The sequence below is a fragment of the Channa argus genome, chromosome 9 (genome assembly GCF_033026475.1).
Source record: "Channa argus isolate prfri chromosome 9, Channa argus male v1.0, whole genome shotgun sequence".
NCBI classification, from domain to species: domain Eukaryota; kingdom Metazoa; phylum Chordata; class Actinopteri; order Anabantiformes; family Channidae; genus Channa; species Channa argus.
Window position 1 is genome coordinate 2,655,365 of NC_090205.1, and position 26,749 is coordinate 2,682,113.

The 26,749-nt window shown below is 42.8% G+C and overlaps 1 protein-coding gene across 1 annotated transcript in view; it reads right to left on the minus strand.

Annotated features, from left to right (window-relative positions):
- Nucleotides 1-21,113: 21,113 nt before the first annotated feature.
- LOC137133418 (5-hydroxytryptamine receptor 2A-like) overlaps nt 21,114-26,749 on the minus strand; it is a 59,643-nt gene continuing 54,007 nt past the window's right edge. The window contains exon 3 of the mRNA XM_067517033.1: nt 21,114-25,862. Within this exon, the coding sequence (XP_067373134.1) occupies nt 25,000-25,862 (863 nt within the window). The 3' untranslated portion in view covers nt 21,114-24,999. The remainder of the gene's footprint in view (nt 25,863-26,749) is intronic.

Sequence of the window (26,749 nt, forward strand, 5' to 3'; positions counted from 1 at the left end):
TGGCTGTAAACTTCTGAGTGCAGACGTTTGGTTCACAGATGAAAAGGCCACGATGGCAGAAAAACGAGAGATAAATACTGTTTTATGTTTAACGAAAGATTGCAGCTGACGCCAATTTGGCAGCAGGGCAGGGGGTCCAGTTTAAATCAGAGCCCATTCGCTGTGGATGTTAGAATAAAAATATGAAACATGAAAATGATTCTTTCTTTTTTAATGTGTTTGCAGGAGGCAAAGGCTTTGATTTGTTGATTAAAAAACAAATCAGGAAACACTGAATAAACAGAGGCCAACTAAAAGTCTGCAAAACCTGCATTCATAATTGTTCTTAAATGTACAGAATTACAAAATTTTGTAGGTATTATAACAAAATATACATTAAATGCTTAAGGGCAAGTGCAAACCGGTTGGAACAGGTGGAGAAAAGTGGTTAGATGGAGGCACATGATTCGCTGTGGAGACCCCTGAAAGGGTACAGCCCACAGGAAATGAAGATACTTCTTTACTAAATTATAGTAAAAGTACTGTTTATGCAGACTGGCTCAATCCACACCAGTGAATAAGATTATAATGATATAATTATAATATGTTGAACAACGGAACAAGTTTTACCAGCTTATTATGTTTTACTGTTTGGAATATAAAAATAGCATTTTGATTAACTTTCCTAATTGTTTTTTCATCACCATCAGTAACATTGACATGCTATGTGTGACATGGATGCTGCAGGATCCTCAGCTACCCCCCCCCCCCTTGGGTCTCCTTTTGTTGTACAGCACATGAGGCACGTGGAACAAATCTGGACCAGACTTGTGAATTCACGTTATCGACAGTATCTGGTTCATCCATCCATTCTCGGTAACCATTACCCCGTTCAGGGTCCTGGGGGGAGCCTGGAGCTGGAGCCTGTCTCAGTTGTCACCGACACTCAGGGTCAACACGGAGAGACAATCATTCGCACTCACATGCCACGGGAGGAAACTGGAGGAAACCCACACAACGCACAGGGAGAACATGCAAACTCCACACGGGAAGGACAGAGTCGGAAGGTGGACCTTCAGGGACCTTTTAGCTGTGACATGGCAGCACTAACCATCCACCACCACCCTGCAGCGCATAAAGTTCAACAGTGATTCTACTTTGTTATACTCTGTATAACAAAGGAACTCAGTCAGACTGATTCTCAGATAAAAGAATTTTAGAGCATGTACCTAGTACTTCATTTTGAGCTTTGAGCTTGAATGCTTATACATCAGGATGGTTTTACACTACTTTAAATTCCCAAACAGGGAGGATTTGGTTCAGCATTACAACTACACACAACTACAGTATTTCCCTCTGCTGCACTAATGGTCTGTGTGGGTCCTGTCAAGTAGATCAATCTGTTGATAGATTATTAAGATTTCAAGCCGTTTGTGTATTTGCCTAAAAAAAAAAAACAGTTCAGCCTTTAACGGTAACATGACATGTTGTCATAAATAACACTGAGGAGGGTAATTACTCAGAATTAGCACATTGTACTGATGGTACATACTGTATCTCCTTTAGACTGTAAATGCAGTATTTTTACACTGCTATTCCTACATTTGTTGATTAAAAGGCTAAAATGTGTGTGGAGGTGTTAGCGCCCGTCACATCTGGTCCCACATCCTGTCTCCACCCGTGGACTTGCAGAGTGCTTAACAGGTGGTTTTAATGTTGTGGCTGATTGATCTCAGTGAATCATAACTTCACCCAGGATCAACATCTCAGCCCTCGAACTGCTTCTGAAGAACCAGATTATCTGGACGAGGATTAACAGGGTTATTTTAGTGTTAACCCTTTACATCAGCCACACATTGAAACACCTGTGTAAGATGAACAGTGTGTGAACTGGATTTTATTGTCAGGTCTCAGTTTGCCCCTCCTCAGGCTGCAGGGAGCCATGGAGGTCCAGCTGTGTGAATGTGTGCAGGTGAAGGCAGCTGGCTCACACTGATAAGGCTCCGAGTGTATGGGAGTCCAGTCAGTTCATTTAGTGACGTTTAGCCCCAGTGAGCTGGTGTGTATGGTAGATTTACTTCATTTAGAAAAAGTAAACATCCAAATGTGAAGATGAAAATCATTATTTCGGTGGAGTCGGTGATGGGATCACATTCTGTGTTGTATTTGTCCACACTGGTGCTCTGATCCCCTGAGACGCATTTTAAAACCAAGTGGAAACGGGGCAAAAGAGACAAAGTACAACAATGAAACGTTTTGTGTCTCTTTGAGTCTGGGGCTCCTACCGTGAACCCGGGTGATCCCAGGTAAATGAAAGAGGTCTACACCCAGCTGCTGCAGCACAGGGTTTGTTTCTCTGTGCCAACTTGTGTTTCATACAGTATTTGTACCAACCAATTATCGTCGTCAGTTTTCTCTTGATCACACTGAACCTCTTTAGAGAATAAACCACTAAAACCCACAAACCTGATAATTAACGTTCCATGAAGAGGTGGATGATTCTGAATTAACGACCCCCTGTGACTCCTCTCAGATTTTATTAAACCAGTTTGTTTTCATCATTTGTGGCTTACAGATGCCGAGTGAGGGACATCTCATTTCAGGATCTTTAATACGACCAACAGAGGCTCTATTACCTCCATGGCTGCCTCCATTATTAAGACCTGCAGGAGACTGAACTCTGGGGCTTGCATTTTTATTAATGGAGGATTTTTAAGGATTTAGAAGACGTCCGTGATGAAAAAGATGTAAATTGAGTGAATGCACGGTGCTGAGCTCACATTCATGCACAAACCACAGCTGCTTTCAAAGGAACTGAACAGGGATTTTCCCTCAAGAAACTTTAGCTCCATCTCACATTCGCAGAGATCTCAGCTCAGCTTCCACAACGAGCTCAGTCCCGATTCATCTTGCCACCATCCTTGTGCTAAAATTCGGTAATAGGTGTGAAGAGGAAGCAGCAGCAGCGGCAGATGTTTCCTTGTTGATGGCATCACTAGACCATCTGTCTCACATCACATCGTCAGAGCAGATTCCCACTCGGACACAAGAGGGAAACGTTGATTTGCAGGGCACCAAATTCCAATTAAACCATCTCAAAAACACAAAAAGCTCTGGATGAAAATGTGATCTGTGTCCTCAACTTCTTTGCTGGAGAAGAATTAACCCACACAGAAAAAAAAAAAAGATCATGTGTTTTCCGAGTTTTGTCTTGTCCAATAACTCTGAATGGATCATCATGTCTGAACAACATGTCATGTCATGAATATGGTTTATTCCACATCAGGGTGGTTTTCATTACCATTTCATCGCTACAGTTCATCGTGAGGTGTGACAGGTTTTCTGTGCTGTGCTTCTGATCTTTTATAGGGACCCGTCAAAATAGTTTAAAAATTCTAGTAATTATTAATGATAATAACCAAAATAACTACATTTCACCATAATCCATCAGACAGATTCACCCTAAACACAAATTGTGCTTGAGGAAAATTCAGACAGTCACCGAAGTCATTAGGATTCACTCTCTGTACCATGGATATCTACAAAATGTCACAGCAAGCCATAAGACAAAGCTGTTTTCTTGGCGGCTGAGATGGAACCAAGAGGGAAACTCAAACAGCTTCATGTTAATCAGCCTGGGCTTTCTTTTTAGGGGTGTGTTATGGTAGGATTAACCGTCTGAGCATAAATGAACACTAAAGGCTTTGGGGGAAACCGTGGCAGCACAATCTCAAGATGCAGACAAGATACAGGACACAAGAATGAGCACAATGTGTGGGATGATTAAATGCTGAAGATGGAATCGAAGCCAATAGAACATGTACAGGACATCGAGAGATAAAACAGGATAAGTCTTGCTGCACGTATTGTTTTCTGAGGAGTGATACCACTGAGTAATGTACATCAACGTTCTCTCTTAATCTGGATTTCAAACTGAAGTGTGCAGATCCTGGTAAAGGCCAAGGTCCAGACAATCTGTTGTTCTTTCTGGACGGAAAAGACGGTGGATACCTCAGAGCGTGGATGGATTACTGAGCGAGCTCAGGGGCCCGAGAGATCAGGGAGGCCAAGAGCGAAAGCCGGACTGTAGTGTGCGCATGAGGGTGTGTGATGATGCTGTTGCTATGTTGGGGACACCTGTAGAGGAGTGAAACTATCTGAGGACAGACAGGGAATTATGTAAAAAAGAAAAGTTGAAATAAATAGGACTGACAGGAGGACAGCTGTGCTCAGCGAGAGATGTTTTCCTCTGTCTTAGCTGTATGTGACAATACTGCTAAGACAGTTTGTCTGACAGTAGGTCAGAATTAGCAGGACACAAAAGAGGTGCAAAGTGACCTAAATCAGACAAAAGAACGTGCATCGCTCAGTGGCTGAGTGAGTCATCCACGAACCACAGGGGTCAGTGGTTCGTGGACGACTCCTCGTCCTCCTGGCTTCGTGTCGAACTGTCCCCGGGCATGACATCAAACCCCACAGTGTCTTCGCTTCGGATAAAAGCCTCCTAATCTTGTCCAAAATTTGTAAAGACAACTTGAGGAAAAACCAGTTGTGTTGCCGGGTTGCTATGGTAACTGGGGGCACTATTGGATGGGTCACATGAGAAAAGTCGACAGGAGGTGAGCGATGTTCATCAGACGAGTTCAGGTGTGTGAAGCTGCTGTGAGTATTGATGCCAGACCAGCTGCAGGGTGGGAAACTCCTCTCAGACGGTTGTTCATCCTTTTCTTTAGGTACAATATTTTCACGCTCCAGCATTACGCTCTCTCTGCTCCACCTCTGTCTGAAACCAGCCTTTCAGCTATAGGAGCAAATCAGTACTTCTGAATTTACGCTGCATCCAGAGAGTTTTTTCCACATTTTGCTATGTTACAGCCTTATTCCAAAATGGATCAAATTCATTTTTTTCCTCAAAATTACACAAACAATAACCCATCATGACAACGGGAAATTGTATTGAAAATAAAAGTTCACATGGTTTAACAATATGCTAATGGCCACAAGAAAGTGAACAGGAAGAGTTGAAACACACCAGAATGGTCAGAGGTGTGAAGTGAGATTGGAAATAGTTCTGGTCCTGGACCAGAGTGAAAGTGGATACTACCCTGCAGCTGGTCTGGCATCAAGGTGGGCCCCCTGTGGAGCAAAATGCAGGAGAGGAATTGGAGGCCACTTTGGTCTTTATGGAGAGTGTGATCCATCCATCCATCATGTTCCTGTCACAGCAGGTGGAGGGAGCAGGTTGTCTTCATCGTCCATACACAGACATGAGACAGATTCCAGTAGAACATGAAGGAAAGAGATTAATGTTCTGATGTGTGAAGTGTTTGTGGTTAAAACTCAGTCACGTGTCGGATGCTGATGTTCTGCTGTAATGTCGCCTCAGGTCTCAGCATTATATGCGGTTTTACAAACATTCAGTCGTGCTTTCATGTTCTCTTCGCCTAACAATGTAACGCTTTCCCCAAACAATCCTCCAAACAAACTGTAGGGTCTGAGATGGGGCTCTTGGTTTTTTTCGGTTCATCCCTGAGCATTACACGCTCTGACGTTGGGGTGAATGTGCTGGGACGTCCACTCCTTGGCAACTGTTTGAATGTTTTCCATTCGTGAATAATACTTCTCATTGTAGAACGTTGAACTCCACATTATTTGGAAATGGTTTTATAACCTTTTCCAGATTGATGTGCAGCAACAATTGCTTCTGTCTTTCCCTGTTGGCATTGTGTCACACACCTGAATGCTCCACATCAGCCAACTGCCAAAAACTGCTTTTATAGAGGTCTGCAGACCTGCAGATGATCAGTTCATCAAGGGCTAATGATTAGCACCTAAAACCTGCTATGATCAGATCGAGAAAACAAAACAAAAATGACAAGATATGACTAGTGCCTGCATGACGAGCTGGGTAGCAGATTCAGAAAGGTCTGACCTTTCTAAAGTTTTTTTTACCTTATCGATACTCTCAACCCTTCACAATATTGTTTGTCGTTGACCCGAACACGTCCACGACCACAGAGTCCCCAGCAGCATGCACATGTGTAAATCTGTATATATTCCTGTAACCGGTAACTACGTGTAGGGCTGGCTGAGCCACTTAATGAGGGATTTAGTGTGGTGTGGGGCCAACCACCGCGGATGTGGAGTATTTCCTCTTAGCTTGGGTCACGATATGGTAAAAAACCATTGAAGGATTTAGATCATGACAGCAGGATGAATACATAATGCTGCTGAAAACATAATTTAACATAATTTGAAGGCCCATCCATTTTTGGAACATTTAATTGTGCTGAGTAGTGACATATATGTGATGTACTGCAGCAGAATTGTAGCCTCTCACTGTGACAGGACCTCATTAGTGCAGACCAGTGTAGAGCAAAAAGAAGTCCAGTTTCTAGCACCTGACATTGCACCCGATGCTGAATGGTCCTCCAAGAATTCACATTGTTCCGATCGCAACAATTAACTCAATGGATCTCTGTAAAGTTTGTGTGTCTCTGTAATTTAAAACCTTCTAAAAACATTGCAACAGGCATCAATTTTGTTTTCAGATGTCACGAAATCAGGCATTTTACACCGCAACAATCACAAAAAGGTCTAGATACATACTTTATTCATCCCAACGGGAAATTCACGTGCATTCACTATGCTAATAGGTCTAACAATGATGTTTGGGTTTGTGAAATCCTGGAGCGACTGATGAGGTTCTTGTCTCTCTGTGACTACAGCCTTATGTTGGCAGGGCGTCAGCCCCTGGTTGTTATGTGCTCCACATTAATGTGGTTAAGTAACGATTGTCAGTGCAGCTCAGCAGCCGATGACATCCAACTCTGCACGGACCTGAGGTTTAAAAACACCTGTTTATGAGAGTGAAGGTGAAGACCTGGTGATAAAGATACGCTCATGAGGGAGACAACATATTAGAAAACCCGGGTAAACAAAAGATAAAGGAGCCATTGCAGTGGGTTTTACTTTGTCAGTCTGCATCAGCAGCTCGTTCACAGTCACAGACAGAGACGGTTTGACATTCAACAAAGGTCAGGAGACAGACTGAGCACACTGATGCTGTAATGCTCTCACCCTGTGTGAGGGTTGTTTCCCTCTGTACTTATCTCTGATTTCTGAGATGCTGAGTTTGGCTGCTATTACTGGAATATAAGAGGCTGATGCCAGTAAGTCTAATTAAGACGTTTAGGTTGATGTGAGGAATGTTTAAATCCAACCCACTTATTTTCCCTCTGCAAAACCCTTTTAAACTTCTTCCTCTGGCTCCACAGTAAACATTCGTTGGCAGATGTGAGCCACCTTCAGCTGACACCTGAGCTTACTGACATTTCTCCATAAGAGTTGCACAGCCATGAATCCCAAACTTTTACAGGAAAGTCTTTCTGTCCTTTAAATTTATGGATGGGGGCAAAGGCCCAGGGGCCCTAGAGGTCCAGGGGGGCTTCTGGTTCCTCCTGAAATATACACAGTAAATGAGTGCTGTTCTTTTTCTTGCCCCGAGCCGCTGGAGAAGAGTTCCTGTTTTTCTCATTATTAGTTTTTCCAAATTTCCTGTTTGTTGCTACTGTGATTTATTCTCCCAGGGTGGGGTCCCTTCACCTTTTCTCATTTCCATCAAACTTGTACAATGTAAACAACATTTTTGCCAAATAAAAGATGTGCAGGTGACCTGTTCTGAGCACTGTAATGGGAACAGGTGAACAGACCCAGTGTGACCTAGTGACAGTTGGTGTGAATAAAGTTTATTGTTAGATAAACGTAGATCATCAATCAATAAAAATGTTACATTGGTGTCAGAGATCTAAAGAAGCTGTTTTAGTGAATATAATTCAACTTGGCACAGAAACGAAACCCGGGGGGCCTGGTGGATCACTGGGTAGAGCATTGGGTTGGGATGCAGAAGGCCGCAGGATTGAATCCCACCCCACCAGGTGTGGCCTTGCCCAGCCATCAAGGGTTATCTTATTTCCGGCAGGGTATCTGGCGTAAAAGACTCACACCAAAGCCACTTGTGGAACACTTTCTGCTGTGGTGACCCCTGAAGGGACAAGCCGAAAGCCATTGATCTTTTTTGGCACAGAAACCAGGCGCCAAGACCATGAGAATTAATTCCATAGAGAACCTGCTTACTGTGTTACACTTCGATTACCCAGTGATAGAATATCAGTAGGTTGACTTCAAGAAAAAAAGGTTTTATAAAAAGACAAACCCACAAAATCCCGAAGCAAAGTACATAGTGAAAAAAAGAGAAAATACGCTAATGGATGATTTTAAAATAGCGCACATGGCCCTTGATTCCCAATCGAAGCATCTGCTGTGGAACAATGTTTACACTCAAGCTGATTACCGATGATGAAGAGTGGTGCTGTGATCCATCACAGCCCGTCCACATCTTCAGAGAAGCCTCTGCTGTCACTTGTTGAACGTCAGAAACTCCAGGATTAACCGTTTAAAAGCCACAAGCGACAGGAGAATTTCATTTGCTGCCTGAATACCTCCTGTAAAAGCTAAAGCAGCAGTCTCACTAAGGCTGGGGACACATCTAAAGACCAGCAAAGACTGTCAAAGTCGGGACAGTGCGCACATAAAGGCTGTTTTCACCAACTATCACAAATTTCTAGTCTGAAAGCAGCTCACACCCGATGCCTGAGTAACCTGAGGGCCAGTAACGGGTCAGGAATGACTAGATGTTCTGGGGATGGACCCCCCCCCCCCAAAAATCCAGTGGGAGTAGGAAATTCTCATGTGTTCTTGTGCCAAAAAAAAAATGGTGGCAACTGGGAACTTTGACTTTGTAACTTTGCAAATTGAAAAAAGCAGCAAGTTGTGGGTGTAAAGGACAACTCAGATTAATTGCAACCCAACTTTTAATTGTTGGTTTATGCACATGGAGATAAAATCCGTTAAATAAACAGGGAAATAATGTGAAGCAAACCACAGGGAACTGACATCACATTGGATCAGCTGAGCTGTTTTCTGCTCTCAGGTGTAAAGCAGCAAACAGTAGGAAACATCATGAGTGAACAGGATCTGTGACTAAACGTTGCATCGCTATTGGTGAGCTGCCTGTCTTTGTGTAAAACAAACGCATTTTTTATTTCAAGGGGCCTTAGAGAAGTTCTATCTGCACATGCACAATGTCTCCAGGTGGAATTATGGTGAAACTGAGCTTCTGGGACATCACTTAAATGTCTTAACCAAGCATTCTGGAGTTAAGAAGCCTTCCCCCAATGGATCAGTGTGTCTGGAACTTGTTTTTGATGTTTGCAGACAACAGTGGATGGCAAAGACTAATAAACTAATCCAGTCTACACTGAACATGAGTAGACACTGTTTGAAATCCTAACTCAATTCCAGTTGTGGGTGTCGTGGCAGCAAATTGTTCCCGGACAGCTGAGACTCCTCTGCAGCTCTGTGCTCCATCAGCTGCACTGCTTTAAAAATTCATATTGAAAGCTGCCTTTTCAATGTGCACAAACAGTCGTCCCTTGACAAGAAAAGCACAAATTACCTCCACCATGTTCACCACGGTATCACGGCACTGAGGTCTCCATGGTAATCAGCTGCTGAAGGAGCTGCTGCGTCCTCTGGGCTCGGGTGAATACCTTGGAAACAATTACAGCTGTAACGGAGCCTAATGTCGTTATGTGGAAGGAAACGGCTCCTGCACACAATTTAATTAAAGCAAACACTTAGGAGTTCAAGCTGAAGACTACACAGGCCAACACTTCGGTGTCCACGGGGGGACGAGACATTTTTACTGAACCACAGAATGAAGAAAAAAAACTGAAGACAAGTGGTGAAGCAAAGTCTTTCAACTTTATCGAATCCAGCAAATACATAGAAACACGTGAACTTGCACTGTGATGATCATATTAAATGTAGCAGCTTCACTTTCCTGATGCACATGTGACTCCAGGTCTGTGATCACCTTCATGACTCATGGTAATGACTCACCGAGAGCGTGAAATACCTGGAAGTCTTCATGAACAAGAAGAGACAAAGGCGAAAGGTTAAGACAGAGTAAAGAAAATATATCCGTATAATTTTAGACTCCGCTCCTGTAGAGTTTTAATTCTTTTCATCATTTTGCATCATTTTGTGTCTTTTCACTGAGGTTTTTAAGCAGAAATAGGAACAGAAGCTCTGGTCCACCAGTGTAGTTACAGAGACTTTAACTTTTTCAAACGGAGGATTGAACTGTTGTGATGGGACGTGGTGGCCTCACCGTCTGAATTCAGATTAGCAAGGCAAAACTCAATATTCAAAAGATCTGCACCCAAACGGATTGATACAAACGTGAAACAGCACCACATTTTTGGTACTTGAAGTAAAATTTTATGCTAATATTTGTGTACTTTGCTTCATGTAAAGTTTCTCTACCAAGTAGTGAAGCGGTACAGTGGAGTACTACTACTGCTGGGATGAACTAGGGTCACCATCCTGCTCACTTTCTTCATACTTCCTTCACTTGCTGTGTTACTCTTATTTACTTATGCATAAATGATCAGAGTATTTGTCCTATTTATTAAAATACTGCATGACTTTTCTCCATGTGTGAGACCGTTTGGAGGTCAGACTCTGATGGCAGCAGGCTGACACGTGAAGACACTGGTGGAAAAACCCTGTGGTTAAATGTCAGAATAATGTTACAGGGAAACAAACCTGGATGTGATGCTCTGTGTTCAGGCTCACACCTCACTGTTCTCAGGTACAAACGCAATACATTCATATTAACTTTTCCCATTCAGACACACAAACGTCACTTTCAGCAGATCTGCGGAAGATACGTTGTCATGGTGACACCGCCACCGTCTCCCTCTTCAGCGTCAGCCTCTCTGGCTCGTCGTCAAACTGGTTCCCAGCCAGCAGGCGTCTTCTCCAAAGTGTCATGGCGCTGTGTTATAGTGGAGGATGAGAGTGAGCAGGTGAAACGTAAAGAGACCTCGGCCCTGCTCCCACCAACGGCCAGGAGACGCAGATCACTCATCAAACTGCAACACAACATTACTGCAGTGATCACTGTAGTGTGAAAACTTTATTTACACAACGCTGACATTACTACAAAAAGTGCGTCACGGAAGACGATGACATCAACCACTATAAAAGATCAAGAGTGTGTTTTTAGGCCACAAAACAACAGAGGGTGTGGGGACCCTTCCCCAGTCTGTGCTCAGGGGTCCATCATCTTATCATACACCCAGAGCTCTGTCAGTTTTAGGCTGCTACACTGACTTAAGTGGCAGCAGACTTAATCCTAAATTGTACATCCCACCAGGCTGCTGATGCACTGAACGTGTGGACTCTGGTCTTAATATAGTTCTGCGTCACAGCCATATTCATCTTCGGACATACTACACAGCGCTGCCAAAGTATTTCAGTGTCACTTAAATGAATAAGTAAAAAGGTGCTAACAGAAGAAAATATACTGTATTACACTAATTCACATCAGCTAAGTCAAATGTTAAAAAGGTCTATTGATCTGACTTGGTTATGGTAAGTTTAGGTAGAGATGGTGACTAGTTTAGAGGTAAATCCCTGTGGACTTGTCGCCTGAATTCTCTCTGATACTAAAGGTTTGTGTAACATTATACAGTGCTGCTCGTTAGACACGGTCACAGATCCACAGAGATGATGGGATTGAAACGGGAGAATCCAGCAGGGAGAGCAGAAAAAGGTCGACGCAGGAGGAGGACGACCACAGAAAGTAACAGGGACCCGGGGGATTCTGGGAGTGTGAGTGTAGTTGGGAAGAATCTGCTCACACGAATAGAGGAATATTAGCCACATAACCAGCAGAGAGAGGGGAGGATGTTCATTACAGACCTTTGGTTCAGTTTCTATAGGATTTGGAGAATCCTCTATTCTGTTCTACATTACTGTATGTAACAGGTCAAATTCTTCACTTTCCTGCTTTTAATTTGAAGGACTCGCAAATCAAGGGGCCACGGGATACGTAAGAAGCCTCTGGTGTGTCTGAGCAAACCAAATGAATGAGGGAAGCCTTCCACTGATCAGCTTGTCGGCCTCCGATGTAAAATTGACGAATTCACCCCCCCGTCATCTCATGGTTCACACGTAGCTGACAAACTGTGTTTGTGTTGTGGGTCTAGATCTGCGAACACCCCCATCAGTGCTGTAACAGAATCTGCTCGACAAAGCAGCTCTCGTGCTGCTTAAACGGTTTGTGAGTCGGACGTTTTTATTCCAAATAGGTTGGTGACAAATCCTCTGTCGGGGCTGAGCGCAGACGCCTAGTGTCTTTCCTTTCTGTCTCCCTTCAAGTCGTAATAACTTGTGAATGAAGAGCCGCTGGGTGCTGGGAGCTAATTTTAACTCCAGAATTTAAAAGGGTCCAAAATGAATGGCTGCTGCACCGCCTGCCGAGGAGCTGTGACGGAGAAACGGCGTGGAGGAGGGAGGCAAAGTTCACCGCCGTGTGAGTGATGCATGCAGATATGGAAAGGCTATTTCTGGAAGCCACTGGCTGAGTCATGCCTTCAGAAGATTATCTGCTTTTTTTCAGTTAAACTTCACCTGTGGGAATAAACAAGGGGATGTAGAAATATTTGTACACAAACAGCAGGATGCCTGTGTGTCAGATCTGTTCATTTCTTCTTTTCTGCAACACTAATAACTCTTCTTTAAATGATTTAGACCTGTCTGGCACATGATGAGCAGCTGTGATGTCAGCCTATCCTATAGTTACTCATTTTTACACAGGCCAGCACGGTGGGGCAGTGGTTAGTCCTGCTGTAGAAGGTCCCCAGTTCGAATTCCCGGGCGGTCAGGGCTTCCTGTTTGGTGTTTGCATGGCCCCTGAACAGGATAAGTGGTTACGCATGATGGATGGATGAACATCCACATCTTCCATTGCATGACTACCCAGCACCCCACCCCCACCCTTTCTGCTCCCTGCAATGGGCAGAGAACCATAGCCTGCACATGTAGCACCTTGTGATAAGGAACAGACTCACCAGTCATCGCTGGGGCAAACTCTGGTTCACACATATTGCACCCGAAGATAGAATATCTGTCTCACCTGCTGTAAATACTTGGTTTGGTTTAGGTCCTGGTGCAGAAATCAGTGGGAAATCACTCTAGAGACGTTTTCAATGACCTGCTTTATTAAAACACAGGCCTTTAATGCTACCAACCTACTGGCCCAACATGCTCAGCCACTCGCCCCCTCAGCTAATGTCTACATCAGCTCAGTGTCGCAGTGCTTGTGTAGAAAACAGCTAATGTAAAATCCTCTTTATGTGCTCGTGTGCTCTCAATTTAGTTCAAACCCATCATTGTGAGGACATGTCCTGACACCTTCAAAAGGTCTGTTTGGGGGTTGAGTCTGATTTTAAGGTTCAGGTTAGAATCGGATTTAGGGCTGTGCCAGCTCTGTCACATCACATCTTTTCCCTTTACGTTTATGGATGACTGATGCAACCTGTCGCCCTCCGCTCGCCCTCTCACACACTGGCAACATGTAAGTGATGATGTGCTTGTTTTTGGGTGGAGGCCTGGTTCTAGTTGTTAGATGTCAGCCTGGTGTTTCTCTGCCCTCAGGGTGAGGGTTGGGGTTACAGGGGGCTTGGGAGTGTACTTTATCAGTGAGTGTTTGAGCTCTAAAGTTTTAGCTCGTGAATTGTTCGGTTCTTATTTTTTTAAATTGAATTTTATTCTTTTAATGGGCCAATTATCCCACGTCTCCCAGCGGCACAGCGAAAATCTGCAGGAACTGTCACCCTGACAAGCTGTGTCCCGCTCTGTGGGACACAGCTCGGTCAAATCAGGTCTGGTCACATCAGCGTTTACGCCAACAAACTTTTGCACCTAATTCCCTTCCTTTAAAAGAGTCCTCACTGTAATTGGATCCACTGGCAGCAGCAAGGGGAATCTGTGGAGTGGTTTTGTTTTCAGTTCTTAATGAACTATTTCCGATGTGAAGTTTAGCTCTTGGCTCTTTCAGTTTCACACGGTTATTTATTGCCTGTGGACGGTGCAGGCAGAGATTTATTCATTAGAGAAGCCTCCAAATATTTGTCACTCGTCTCCAATTTGCCTGTCACTGTCGACTCTTTTCTAAAATCTCTTTAATCATCTATTTATTCCCATCCTCTTGTTTTTGTCATTCTCACTTTTCTGAATTTGTTCTTTGGGTTTCTTTCGTTGCTCCTCTCTTACCCTTCCATCTGGCTTATTTACATTTGCTAAAACGTTTCCTCCCATCTTTTCTCTATCTCAACATGCAGCCCATGTGGCGCATTGTGGGTTTGTATGAAGCACTGCTGTAATCAGTCAACCAGCATGTGGCCTGCTGAATTTCACAGGGCATTATTCATCTGGCCAGTGCCGGGAGCCACACAGTCGAGCAGTAATGCTATGAATTGTGTGTAAACAGGGACTAAAGATGGCTGGATTCATGTAATCTGTTTCGAAATCCCAGCAGGAGCTCTGCAGGCCGGCGAGAGGGGGGCCGAGGCTCAGCGTGCTGTTGATAAGACAGAGGACCATTTAAATGTGAATCTGAATTGATCATCCCGAGGGTGGTAGTTGGTGACAACAGTGGATAAACAGGTGAACGGGGATAATTTTTACCATATTGGTTTAGCAAGTTAGCATGCTACATGCTAATTAGAACCAAACACAAGTCCAGGTGAGGGGGATGGGGATGTCTTTAGATCTGCAAACATTTGGTCAGGAACCAAAGTAGTGCAGATATTCAAAATTTTCATCCAGCAGCAGCATCAAATCATAGGAAAGTCATCACAGTTCCTCCTGCACATGCACGTCTGAACCCACATCACTGAATGATATTACTATATCAAATATTACTATACACATGTTATTGTGAAGAGGAGCTGAGGAGCTCAGTGTGAGTCTCATGCTGCACACTGACAAACAGCCAAGAAGCTCTTCAGATGGCAAAAACATAATAAAAATCTATTTATTGTCATTGTTTATATGAGAACAAAGCATCCAGAGGTCTTAGTGATCCATCAGGCTCATCAGAGAAGACCAATCAGGACAGGGCGAGGCAGGAGCACAGGTGTCCCAGATGAACTCATGAACCACGTCATCAAAGCACCGGCACGAAGAGCAAGTAACACTGAATGACTGTGTGTGTGCAGCATCCACCAGTGACCGAGCTTCACAGAGCATCAGTAGGTATTCAAACCGCTTTTCAGCATTTTGTTATGTTAAGGCCTTATTCCAAAATCGATTAAATGCATTAATTTCCTCAAGATACTACAAACAATACTTCATAATAACAATGTGAAAGTAGTTTGTTTGAAATCCTTTATAAAAAGTTATTAAAAATCACATATTCACAGCCATCGTTTAATGCTTTGCTGAAGCACCTTTAGCACCAAGCAGTTTCTTCCACTCTTCTTTTATTTAAATGATCTTTGTGGCATCTGAAGAGTCCATGAATTGGACAAACTGTCTTTGTCTCACTCTTTAGCATGTGATGCACAGACTGAATAAGATTGAAACAAAGCAGAGGTGTTGTTCTTATCGAGCCAGTTGAGCTGAAGTTAATGTAAACTCAAAGAAAGTGACCATCGTGTTCTCATTTTAAAAGTCCTTTTTTTTTCTGGTTGTGTGTGCGGCTCATGTTTTCCTGTGGGTGTGTGTCTGTGGGTGTGAGAGATTCGCTTTGCTTCTTTCTTCTTTTCATCTTTCTGAGTTGTTTTATTAAAGCACATGTCAGTCTGTCCTCCTCCTCCTCCTCCCACCTCGTCCTGCTCACTAATTTCTCTTCATCATCATCAGATAATAAAAGTCAGGCTGTGTGAAGAGGAGTTGTCTCTGGGGAAGCACGTTCCAACGAAGAGATGTTCTGATATGAAAATGTGATAATCAACACTTAATAAATGTCCTGGAGCTCCGTCCACAAACCGGCTTGTCTTTGAGGAGCATTTCCCAGTTTTCATTTTCATATTAAACATCTCAGCACACCCACAACTAAATTGTTAGAGTCAGAGAAAAGAAGAACTCATCTCGACTGGCAGCACTAAAAAGTTACAGTGGACGAAAGTTCATCCGCCGTCCAGATAAAGACGATCTGAACAGACGTATGGAAAGACTGGAATTTAAATACGTCACCAGGAGTCGAAAAAAGAAATGATGAAACATTCAGCTTTTCTCTGTTATTTCGCAGTTTTATTCTAAAAGTTCTTTTCTTACTTTACTGCCTGAGCTTCAGTATGATGCTCTCGCATGGCCACTGTACAGACGGACAGTTCATACTTTCCATTTGCTCTGCAACAGATCTGCGCATGCTTTTATGATAAGGGTCCAAACCAATAAAGTTTTACTTCACAAGGACAGTGAAAGATGTTGAAACAAATGTTGCATAGTTTGCATGTATGTGCTGACCCGCAGGATGCAGGCAGACTCTGTCATGACCCTTACGGACTCATCGATATTGTAAAAGAACAATGAAGTGACAACAACGAACAGCTGCTCAGTCAAAATGGTTCAAATCGAGTCAGTAAACGTCCTGATGAGCATGAACAGTGAAGACTTGAGTGAAAGCACACTGTGCACGTGAAGATCGATAAAACACTGGGGCAAAGATAAAACTTAATCCCTGACAGACCTCCTTGGGGAAATGACGGAGGAAAGGATGAGCCGGAAAAGAAATGAGTCAAATGTTTGGGATCAATTCTGTGTTATCGTCTCCAACGTGCCCCCAGGTTTGTTCTGATATCTGCAGCTCCTGTTACATTGTTTACTCACTGAAGACCCCATTGAGACCCCTCTGAGATGCTGAGTCAACCCTGAAAAGCTTCTCAGAAACTCTTCATTCATAAAACACTTTATCTGTGCTCAGTCGAGTAGCATTCATGGAAATCAGGAATGAAATACGTTAAAATTCAGCTTTCTCACTGACTACAGAAGCTTCAGGAAGCTGCTGGAAGAAGAAAATAAAAGTGAAAGCCATTCGTTTGCTGTGTGTGTAATAGAGGCCTGTGACAGGGCAGCAGAGCGGTGATCAGTGGACGCTGGACGAACATCTTTGAATCTCTGCCTGAAAACCGAATCATTTCTGTGTTGTGAATTTTTGATCCAAACAAAACTGTGACACACAACATGGTCGTCACAGGAATGAGATCGAGTTGTGAAAGGTCAGTCAAACGACTGACGGCATCACACACCAATTGTTGACCTCGTTAAGTTCGGCTTGTATCCAGTCCTCCGCCCTCTCTTCTATGACCCCCCCCCCTCGCCCGATGTGTAATTAATCCCCTCTTCCGCCTACACCTATCTCTGGAGGGATTTGTGAGGAATCCTCTAATTACCACATGCTCACTGAAACCACTTAGAGCAAACTTCTTTAGCCTTGATAACAAGCTGGCTCGTGGTGACCGCGCCTCAGAGGAAACGCATGGAAAGACACTTTGATTTATGCACTTTGGGCAAAAACGTTACCACCTACTCTGTTAGCATTAATGATTTGGGGCTTTAAAGTTTCCCAACAAGTAAGGATTTACTGTCAGAGGCCCTTAAAATCCTTCTTCTCTGTGCTGATGTTGCCTCATCTGCGTTTTCTTGGTGAGTAAGCAGAGAATCTTTAAGCAAATGTCTTTGAATAATTTATAGCTGAAATGGAACAAACTTAAAAAAGAGGAAATAAGTGTGTGTTTAAAGGGTAATGATGTGTGTGTGTGTGTGTGTGTGTGGAGCAGCAGGTGCATCAATCAGAGCAGTCATGCTGACTGACATTTCCTGACCATTTACACACACACACACACACACACACACACAGACAAAGCTGATAGCTGATGGATAATAACCCATTCAGAGGATTATACACTCACAGGCTTCATGGGGTCTCAACACAAACACACACAGTGTCATTACCTCCACCAGGGAGGTCTCACAGGGTGGTGTGTGTGTGTTTGTGTGTTGGGTGGGGTTTACATAAACCTGCTTTGTGTGGGTTTAAATGTCTCAGCCTGTGAATGAGCCTCAGCATCATTTATCTAGAAACAATATCAGACACAGTTCTTTCTGTCACTTTCAGACCACGAACACACACTTGTTGCTCCTACACAGATAAACAGCAACAGATACTCATGTTGTGTAAGTCGGGCTCAGATGAAAGCTTACTTTTTTAATTACCGTGTGTGTGTGTGTGTGTGTGTGTGTGTGTGTGTGCTCTGAACAGCTCTTGGCTTGTGCTATTTTAAACAGCCGAGACAGATGGGGCAAAGATAAATTCTTCACAAAGACAAATTGGATGGTTGGACAGCACTTGCTGTGGGCGAATCAGATTAGCACAGTTTCAGACTGACTCTCTCTTCCCAAGTATTCATCACAGGTTCCAGCGTGTGCTGCTCTAAATGTGTTTCAGTCTGCAAATGAATCATTACTAATGAAAAGAGGGGAGCAGGTTATTTAAGTAAAAAGCAGAGCTGCCTCCGTGTTAGATAAGGACATTGTGTTGCATTAAAGCAGAAGAAACAAAGAAAAAGTGCAAAGTACAAGTTGGAAACTATAGCAGCAGAGTGTTACGTTGCATCAGGCTGGTCTGAATAAACTCTGCAGCTCTGTAATGTGGCGTTTGTACTTTTTCATCCGTCATTCTCTGGACCATAAAGCTGCTGTAGCACCCACAAATCCTGCACATGGACTTTTCTGGATCTGAATGAATTCATTCACTTAAGTATGATTTGCAAATCTTTTGACACAAATTTTTGATTGTAAACTAAACAATTAGTTCAATGAAAACTATTTGCTCATTTAGAATTTGAAGCCAGCCGCACATTTGAAAAAAGTTGACAAAAAATGGGGCATAAGAACCTGGTGGAAGAAGAGCGTCCGAGAGAAGCAGTTTTTTAGGTTCAGCACCTTTTAGAATAACTTTTCCCAACATACAAATGGAAATAATAAACCTGGGATTTCATTATCTCTGAAAAACGCTGCAGGCAGCTGTAGTCTAGTTTATTTTAATTTGACAATTAACTTACTAATCATGCAGAAATTGCCTCCTTTCTCTGACTGGCTAATGATTATTTCAGCAACACATATTTTATGCCAATATTTCAACAGCATGGCTGAGTTTGCAGTCCAGATCTTAAGAATATTTGGTGCTTTACTTAGCATTATTGCATCTCTCAGTTTCAGCATCTAAAATGTTCTTCATACTTTTTATGAAGATGTTTTTTGGAAATGGCGTTTTTTTAGCAGTGAGAAAACAATGTCACAGTGTGAAAGGTGTCTTCAGAGAACCAACAGAGGATGATAAGCTGATCTGCAACTTTCATCTCGTCTTTAAACAGCTGAGGTTCAGATGGTTTTTGTGTTTCAACATCTTTCCTGTTTTGGGTCACTGTTACAGTTCTTATGTGTTGTGTCCCTGTCAGGGAAAAGCTGTGAAAAGATAAAAACTAAGAGACACAGTCCACTACCTGTCCAGCGGCAAACAGTAGACGGACACATTCATAGAGCAGATGGTGAACACAGACGTTTCCGTCAGGAGGGGAGGAGACCAAAAACGGAGCTAAAAGAGAAGGATGTTGGATTCTGCTGCTTGATAGGTTAAGGCTCGTAATGTTGCTTGGAGTTTTCTCATTTTCTGGAGAGTCTGTGTTAAAAAATGAAAGCAGTTTTTCCTGCACTGACCTGATCCAAATGAATCATTAGTTTTGTACAGTTTAAACATCTTCACGAAGAAAAAAACATTACCTCTTTTTTTTCTCCAGATGCTCTGATTAAAAAATAAAGCAGTTTTCAGGCTGGAGCTTCATGTATTATTTATACATGGTTGCTTGAAAAATGAGTCAGGGAGGCTCAGGGAGAAACGGGTTTCACAGTCATGTTACCGCAGTTCATGTAAACACTGTGATTTTCTACCTTCGTCTGGTTTCTGCTCTGACCCAGTTTTTTTAGTAAATGTAAATGTGCGAGTTGTGCTGCCAGCTACAGGTATGTGATGAGGCATCAAACAAGCTGCATCAGGGGAACTGTACCACACGTTATTTAGATTCAAGGACTTCAAAGAGCCAGGGATAAACAGAAGAACTGTGTTTGTACAGCAGAGGTTCCACATGCTCGGCACCATGGACCATTTTTCGGCCTTCAATAAGAAATTGTGATTCAGCAACTAAATTACAACTAATTTAAAGCATATCCTACAGTTTTTTCTCCATTAGATGGCTTCTGCATTGGGGGAGCTGTCGCTGAGTGTGTCGCTCAGGGAAACACCTAGTGAGTAGCCTGGGATTTGATCCTGCTGCTCTACCCATTGAGCTACCAGGCCAGTAAAGTGGGTAGAGCAGCAGTATATACAGTATCTTAACGAAATTATGCTTATAAGTTTGTGCAGAACATTACCAAGTGACTTTTCCAGCAGCTTTTACCTACTTTCTGAAAGGATGTGATAACTGTTGACCACAACATAGTGGTTTTTACTATAACCATAAAAGGGAGTTGCCACCGGGGGGGGTTCCTGGAACTTTTCTTATATCCTGGAACTTTCCTTAGGGAAAAATTCCTCAAATAATTTAGGATTTCCATGAAGGAAGACAGAGCAAATTGCCTGTTAAAGCATCAAAACTGTTTATTTTGCTGTTCTGGAATCTCAGGTTGCTCCATCTTAAACTCGCTGGCAAACAAGCAGAGCAACACAAGCCCTGAGTGTCGCAGTTTTTAAAAATACTTTGCAGACCCAACCTTGATTGTTGCTGCACCTTGAGAAAGTACTGCCTCCCAGCCAGGGACATTTTTGTGAAGTACAGTGCCTTGCAAAACCATTTATCATTTTCCTTTCACTTCACAATTATGTGCAACTTTGTGTTGGTCTGTCACATAAAATCCCAATAAAATACATTTATGTTTGTGGTTGTAACATGACAAATGTAAAAAAATTCAAAGGATATAAATACTTTTGCAAGACATTGTAGCTCTATGGCCTCTAAACTAAATTTGGATCCAGGTTCCTCTGATGAGAACGCAGTTATAGGACCAAAGATCCTTTAAAGGAAAAAAATGTGTAGCTACAAGAATTTAGTCTGTTTTTTTTTTATGTGCACACATGACTAAACAAAACTCACACACACACAGGAAAAAAGCTTCATCTCAACTTTTTCTTTTTACTTTGATTTGAAAACAACGAGGCAAAAAAACTGTTTCAATACATTTGACATACAAAAGAAACGTGACTGTCACCATCAAACATCGAATTCCAAACAAACACACTACTGTAGTTTAAAGATAACACCTCCAAACCAGAGTTACGTTGTGGATCTAGATATACGTCAGCAGGTTGATGGTCTTCACATCACGGCAACAGAACTACGCACAGACTTCAGCTACATCATCCAGATCCTTTAAGCTACCAGGATGAGCAACAGAACAAAGGCTCAAAAGATGTTCAAACCGAGTCCTTCACCCATCATGGCTGCACATCCACAGACATTAATTGGGCTGATTCTGAAGCATTTTGACATTCGAGGACCGTTCAGGGCTTTCTCTATAACCAGGACTGTAAAATAAACCAAAGTTTCCTTTGAGAAACCACTGCTGTTCATTTATTGAACAAAGCCCCCTGAGACCGAATATTTACCCACTTAAAAATGATGCAGTGTGACAGCACAGTTATTAGCCTCATCCCTGTTTCTGTTTCATATTGAACATCTGTGCAGCTGCTTGTTCATGTGGACAGAAAAAAAGAAAATGAAGAATCTGTTTCTGTGTAAATCCAGTTTGTGACTCAGTGGGTTCTAGAGAGTGCGTCACTGCTAAATGTTGCTCTCTAGCTCAAAGCAGATGCCTGCTGAGCTCATATGTCTCTTAACTTCATTACTGTTGTGTGTGAGCGGCCTCGCTGGTCTGTCGCCTCCTTTTGTAAACCACTGTGGTCTGATGGCTCCTCACCTGCTGTGCTGATAATAAAAAATCTCAGGCAACTAGAACCACTTGAGGTTCTTCAAAAGGTTTTGCCTCTCGGCCAAAAAGCTTTAGTTCAATTAGAGATGACGCAATTTATTATTAATGCACAAATTTAACTTAATAGACTTTTGTGTTGATGCCATCATTTATGATGAATAGGGGTGGAGCCCTGTAAAAAGCAGCCAGTAGTGAAATTACCTCAAGGCTTCGCCAAGGCTCCGGGGTTAAGCTGTGATGTGCCAAAGATGGCAGTGACAGCGAAAACACACGACATAGGTGGGTTGCTCTAAATGTTCCTCACCTATGAAAACGAAGGCACGCTAACAGCTTCATTTCTAACTAGTGTGTGGTCCATGCTCCAGCTCCAGACATTGGGTGGGACGACCAGTCAGAACTGACGAAGCCTTTCGGTTGAGAGGTGGCTTCTCCCTGCTTTTGGTTTTGCAGGTTTCTCCTAACATGGCAGACATTGCATGAGTCACTGATGTATTAACAGACTGTTGCAGAGTTTCCAAAAGCTGCCGATCTGTCCTAGTGACCAAATATGGTGCTGCAACAAAAAAACACCCACTGTCCCAAGCTGCTTTCCCGTGTAGACCTCCATTACTAAACCGGCCTATAAAACTGGTCAAATGCACATGTGAAGTTTTCTCAGAGCACATGGGAAATGGAGGACAGTTAAAGGAAAATAGAAACTAATAGGCGTTCGACCCCCAAAACAGCACTGAGCTCATATAAAATGCAAGTGTCTGCATGTTGTTTCATGAAATCAGAAATCAGTGAGATGATTCAATACACACAATTTAAGTGATACAGTCATGAATGTGAGGGCTTATCACACCTAGAGGAAGAATTTTGAAACCTTGTTCTATGAATTCTTTTATTTACATCCACATCAGAATGATCACTTTCACAATACAGAGAAACAGGAATGTGTGCTTGTATTAGAAATGCATGTTTTTCGATTGACTGTTTGCTGTATTCAGGGATTCAGCTTTTATTTCCCGGTATTTACAGCTAATTCTATTAAACTACAAAGAACACAGCACCTTTTGCCTGAGATTAGACATGTAATACATGAGCAAAAGGGGACTGACATGACTGACAAAGGGATGTAAGCCCCTCATCAGCAGGACAAATCTGGAAACCAGGTTGGAATTTGTGAAAAAGTACAGAGATGATGCCCAGAGTGATAGAAAACCAACGTGTGGAGAAGGAAAGAATCTGCTCATGATCTAAACCATACAAGCTCATCTGTGAAGCACAGTGAAGGTTGTGTCATGGGCTGCATGGCTGCAACAGGCCCACTGATCTTTACTGATGCTGCTACCATCATGAGTTATATCAAGATTAAAGCAGAGGTGGACAGAAACATATCATCTGCAAATTTGCAGATTAATACACCAAACTAATGAGGAGGAGCTTAATCACGCAGCAAGACAATGATTTAAAAAACCTCAACTCAACAAAGGACTACATCAGATGGAAAAGTGGAAGTTTTACGCTGAGTCAGTCACAAGATCGTAACCCAACTGAACGTGAACTTCACCTGCTGAAGAGGAGAATGAAGGGAGGAACCCTCCAAACACCTGAAGGAGGCAGCAGGTTAAGCCTGGAAAAGCATCAAAAATCAGGTCTGATGCTGTTACTGCAAACAAGGGATTTGAAACAGAATATTACATTTTAAATGTACTATAATGTACTTTCTCTTTGTGCTCATAGCTTTTGGGTGAACTGATAACAAAAGGTGCCATGTTCTATCTATTCTTCAAAACATCCACAAGTTAATATCAGGAGATGAAAAGTGAAATCTTCTGGAACTTTCTCACAATTATAATAAATATGTCCTCAGTGTACTGTCGTTTTTTTTCCCCGACAACAATTTAATATGAAGTTGATCGTGTCTCAGCCGACGTTTGTGCACCAATCCAGCTTCTGTCCTCTACTCAGTCTGAAACAGCAGGTTGATAATTCCAGATTTCACAATTCTATTTAATACGTGGTAACTAACAAACCAGAACAATGTCGAAAGACAGAACTTCTTGATATTTGTGGAAAACTCCTCTGAATAACAAGTGCACTGGTGATTTGGCAAGAACACAATAAAAAGTGCAACTTTTACAACGGATACACTTCCATTTAAATCCTCATTTCCTGTTTTCCAAACTCATAATCTTCATACTGCATCTCATCAGGAACAATATGTTTCATTTCACATGTAAACAAAATCTTTTCATTGTCAACAATCATATACATTTAGTCACATATCTGCACAAAATACAAATATAGATTGATGTACGCTGTCTCATCAGCACCTGCTTCCACACAATATTTATTCTCCATATTGCAGGAGCCACTGGTGGCTTTCTTTCCTTTTGGCAGCTTTATCTAACCTGTGCATGTGTCTGGAGCCCCAGTCTGTCGGGCTCATCGTGGATCCCCCTCTCCGACAATAACATCTGATAAGGTTGGCAGAAAATCCGGTCTAATCCCGCTGATCCACCCAAAGGAATGATGAGAGGTAGAGGCCTCCTGACTAAAGTCAGGGAGCTGGTGAAATGAAGGGGAAGCTGAGGTCACTGCAGGTGGACATCCATGGAAAATGTATTATGTGAAGAATCTGCGTTTTTTTTTACCTATTTGTATAAGAGTTTGTAACAAACTGGGTTTATCACGTCCCTTTTCTTTATGGGGGAATATGTCCTACAGTTTCTAGGGTCATTTCCATAGATTTGACTTTGACACTATATGTGAAACATCTTGCTGTGTGTCTTTCAGGAATTTTAGGGTTTTAAATCCAAGAAACAAGAATTGATTGACATTATTTTGGAAAAAAAATGTTTGCTGATGGTCTTTTTGTTGTAAGAAGGAACTAAACTGATGCAGACTTGGATAATGAGGACTACTTTATACTTGAGTGGGTGAGCGGGGACATGGAAGTCTCCCATCCCTGGAGGAATCGAACACACGTCACCTCTGTAGTTTTAAAATCCTGACTGTGAGGCACTTAGTCTTTGGCACTTTAAACCATCCAGAACAAGTTGTGACCAGAGCCTAAATAAATGTAAAAGTTTATTCGGATCCAGAACAAGTCTTGGTTCAAGGCTTTGACATTCACACACAACTTTCATCTTTTTCTGCATGACTTTTGTCAGGCCTGCACTTCTCTTTGTCCTGTCCAGATAAAAAGAACTCCTTCTTGTTGCCAACAGAGTGACCTGCTCCGTTACGTAGCTTCCCGACGTCGCCCAGAGGCAGCTGTGTAGAATTGTAAGCCAGCGGTGGGATGGTGTTCACCAGTATGAGCTGCAGAGGCTTCTTCTCTGGCTGGTACTGGCAGCGAACATAGCGCAGGAAAGCTGCTCTGTACGTTTTATTGAACAGTGTGTAAACCAGCGGATTGACCGCAGAGGACAGATATCCCACCCAGACGAAAACGTTCAGCAGGCCTCCCATGAGTCCTGCATCACACACCGCTGGGTCGCACACCACCACCAGCACATTGGTGATGAAAAATGGACACCACATTACCACAAAGAGAAAGAACACCACCCCAAGGACTTTGGACGCCTTCTGTTCGTTGCTGATGGACTGCATGGTGCGGCGTCCGAACAGCGAGCCGGAGACGCTCCCGCGGGCACCTCCCAGACCGCCGCTGCTCCCTCTGCCGCCGACTTCACGGCTTATTGAGCGTCTGAAGAGTTTCTCAGAGGACACTGAGGTTTGCGGTAAGAAGCTCAAGGTGAACGTCGTGCTCCATTTGGGCCGCGGGACCAGCTGGTCCAAGCAGAGTGTGGCTTCGTTCTGCAGCGCATTGATGGTCAGGAAGTAGGTGACGACCATGATGGTGAGGGGCACAAAGAAGGCCACGAAGGAGCCGACCAGCACAAAGTTGTTATCTGTCAGCAGGCAGCTGCCGTCTTTGAAGACTTTGGAGTGGTCTCTGAGTCCCAGCACTGGAATGGGCATGGAGATCCCTGCAGAGAGATGTGTGAGAGGTTAGAGCCGTAAGTGGATTAGTTTCTGCAGCAAAAAAAAATAAAAAAGTTACTGAAGCATGAGCACATGTCAGTGAGTTTAACTATAACACTTTTAGTTTGGCTCTAAACTGTGACCTTTTGTCTGCTGCTCCTCTGCTTCAGTCAATCAAACGCCTGGGTCTCTGCTGACAGCTGGATTATGGTCATTTGTTTAAACTTAAATTTAATTTAGGAAAATGAATATGTTGTAAATTTTAGCACATGGCTCCTGCTTCTAAAGGTATTAAAGGGCGATTTCACTCATTTTCATCTTGGGTTCTATGGCTTTAGTTTAAGGTGTAAATGTAAATGAATACTTTTAAGCTTCTCTTTGACTTCTCCATATTATAAAATTTCTCTGGTTTTAGCTGAACTCCTCCAGATGAAATCACCCGGAGGACTTTTCATCATTAGGAGTTCAGATGATGTCATCTGAGGGAACTCTGCAAAAGCAGGTTGAGCATGATTACAAACTCCATAGTGTGAGCAACAAGACAACATAATCTGAACTTTAGGTCCCTTCAAGTGATGTCATCTGGAGGCATTTTTCAGCTAGAAGTAGAAGAGACATTTTTTCGCGTAGGGAAGTCAGTACATTTATGTACATGAACTAATAAACCAAAACCAAAAAAAGCAAGTTTAAACCCAGTGAAGGTGTCCTTACATGGTGAACCATAAAGAAGTAGAATTTTTGGACAACGGTTAAATTCTCTTTCTGTAGTCTAATATGCAGTTAGAGACTGGAGTAAGTTAGCCTAGCTTAGCATAAAGACTAGAAACAGGCTAAAGGACCAATCAAATTTGAGAAGGGTTGTTGTTCAAACTATCAAGCTCAGGTGCTTTCA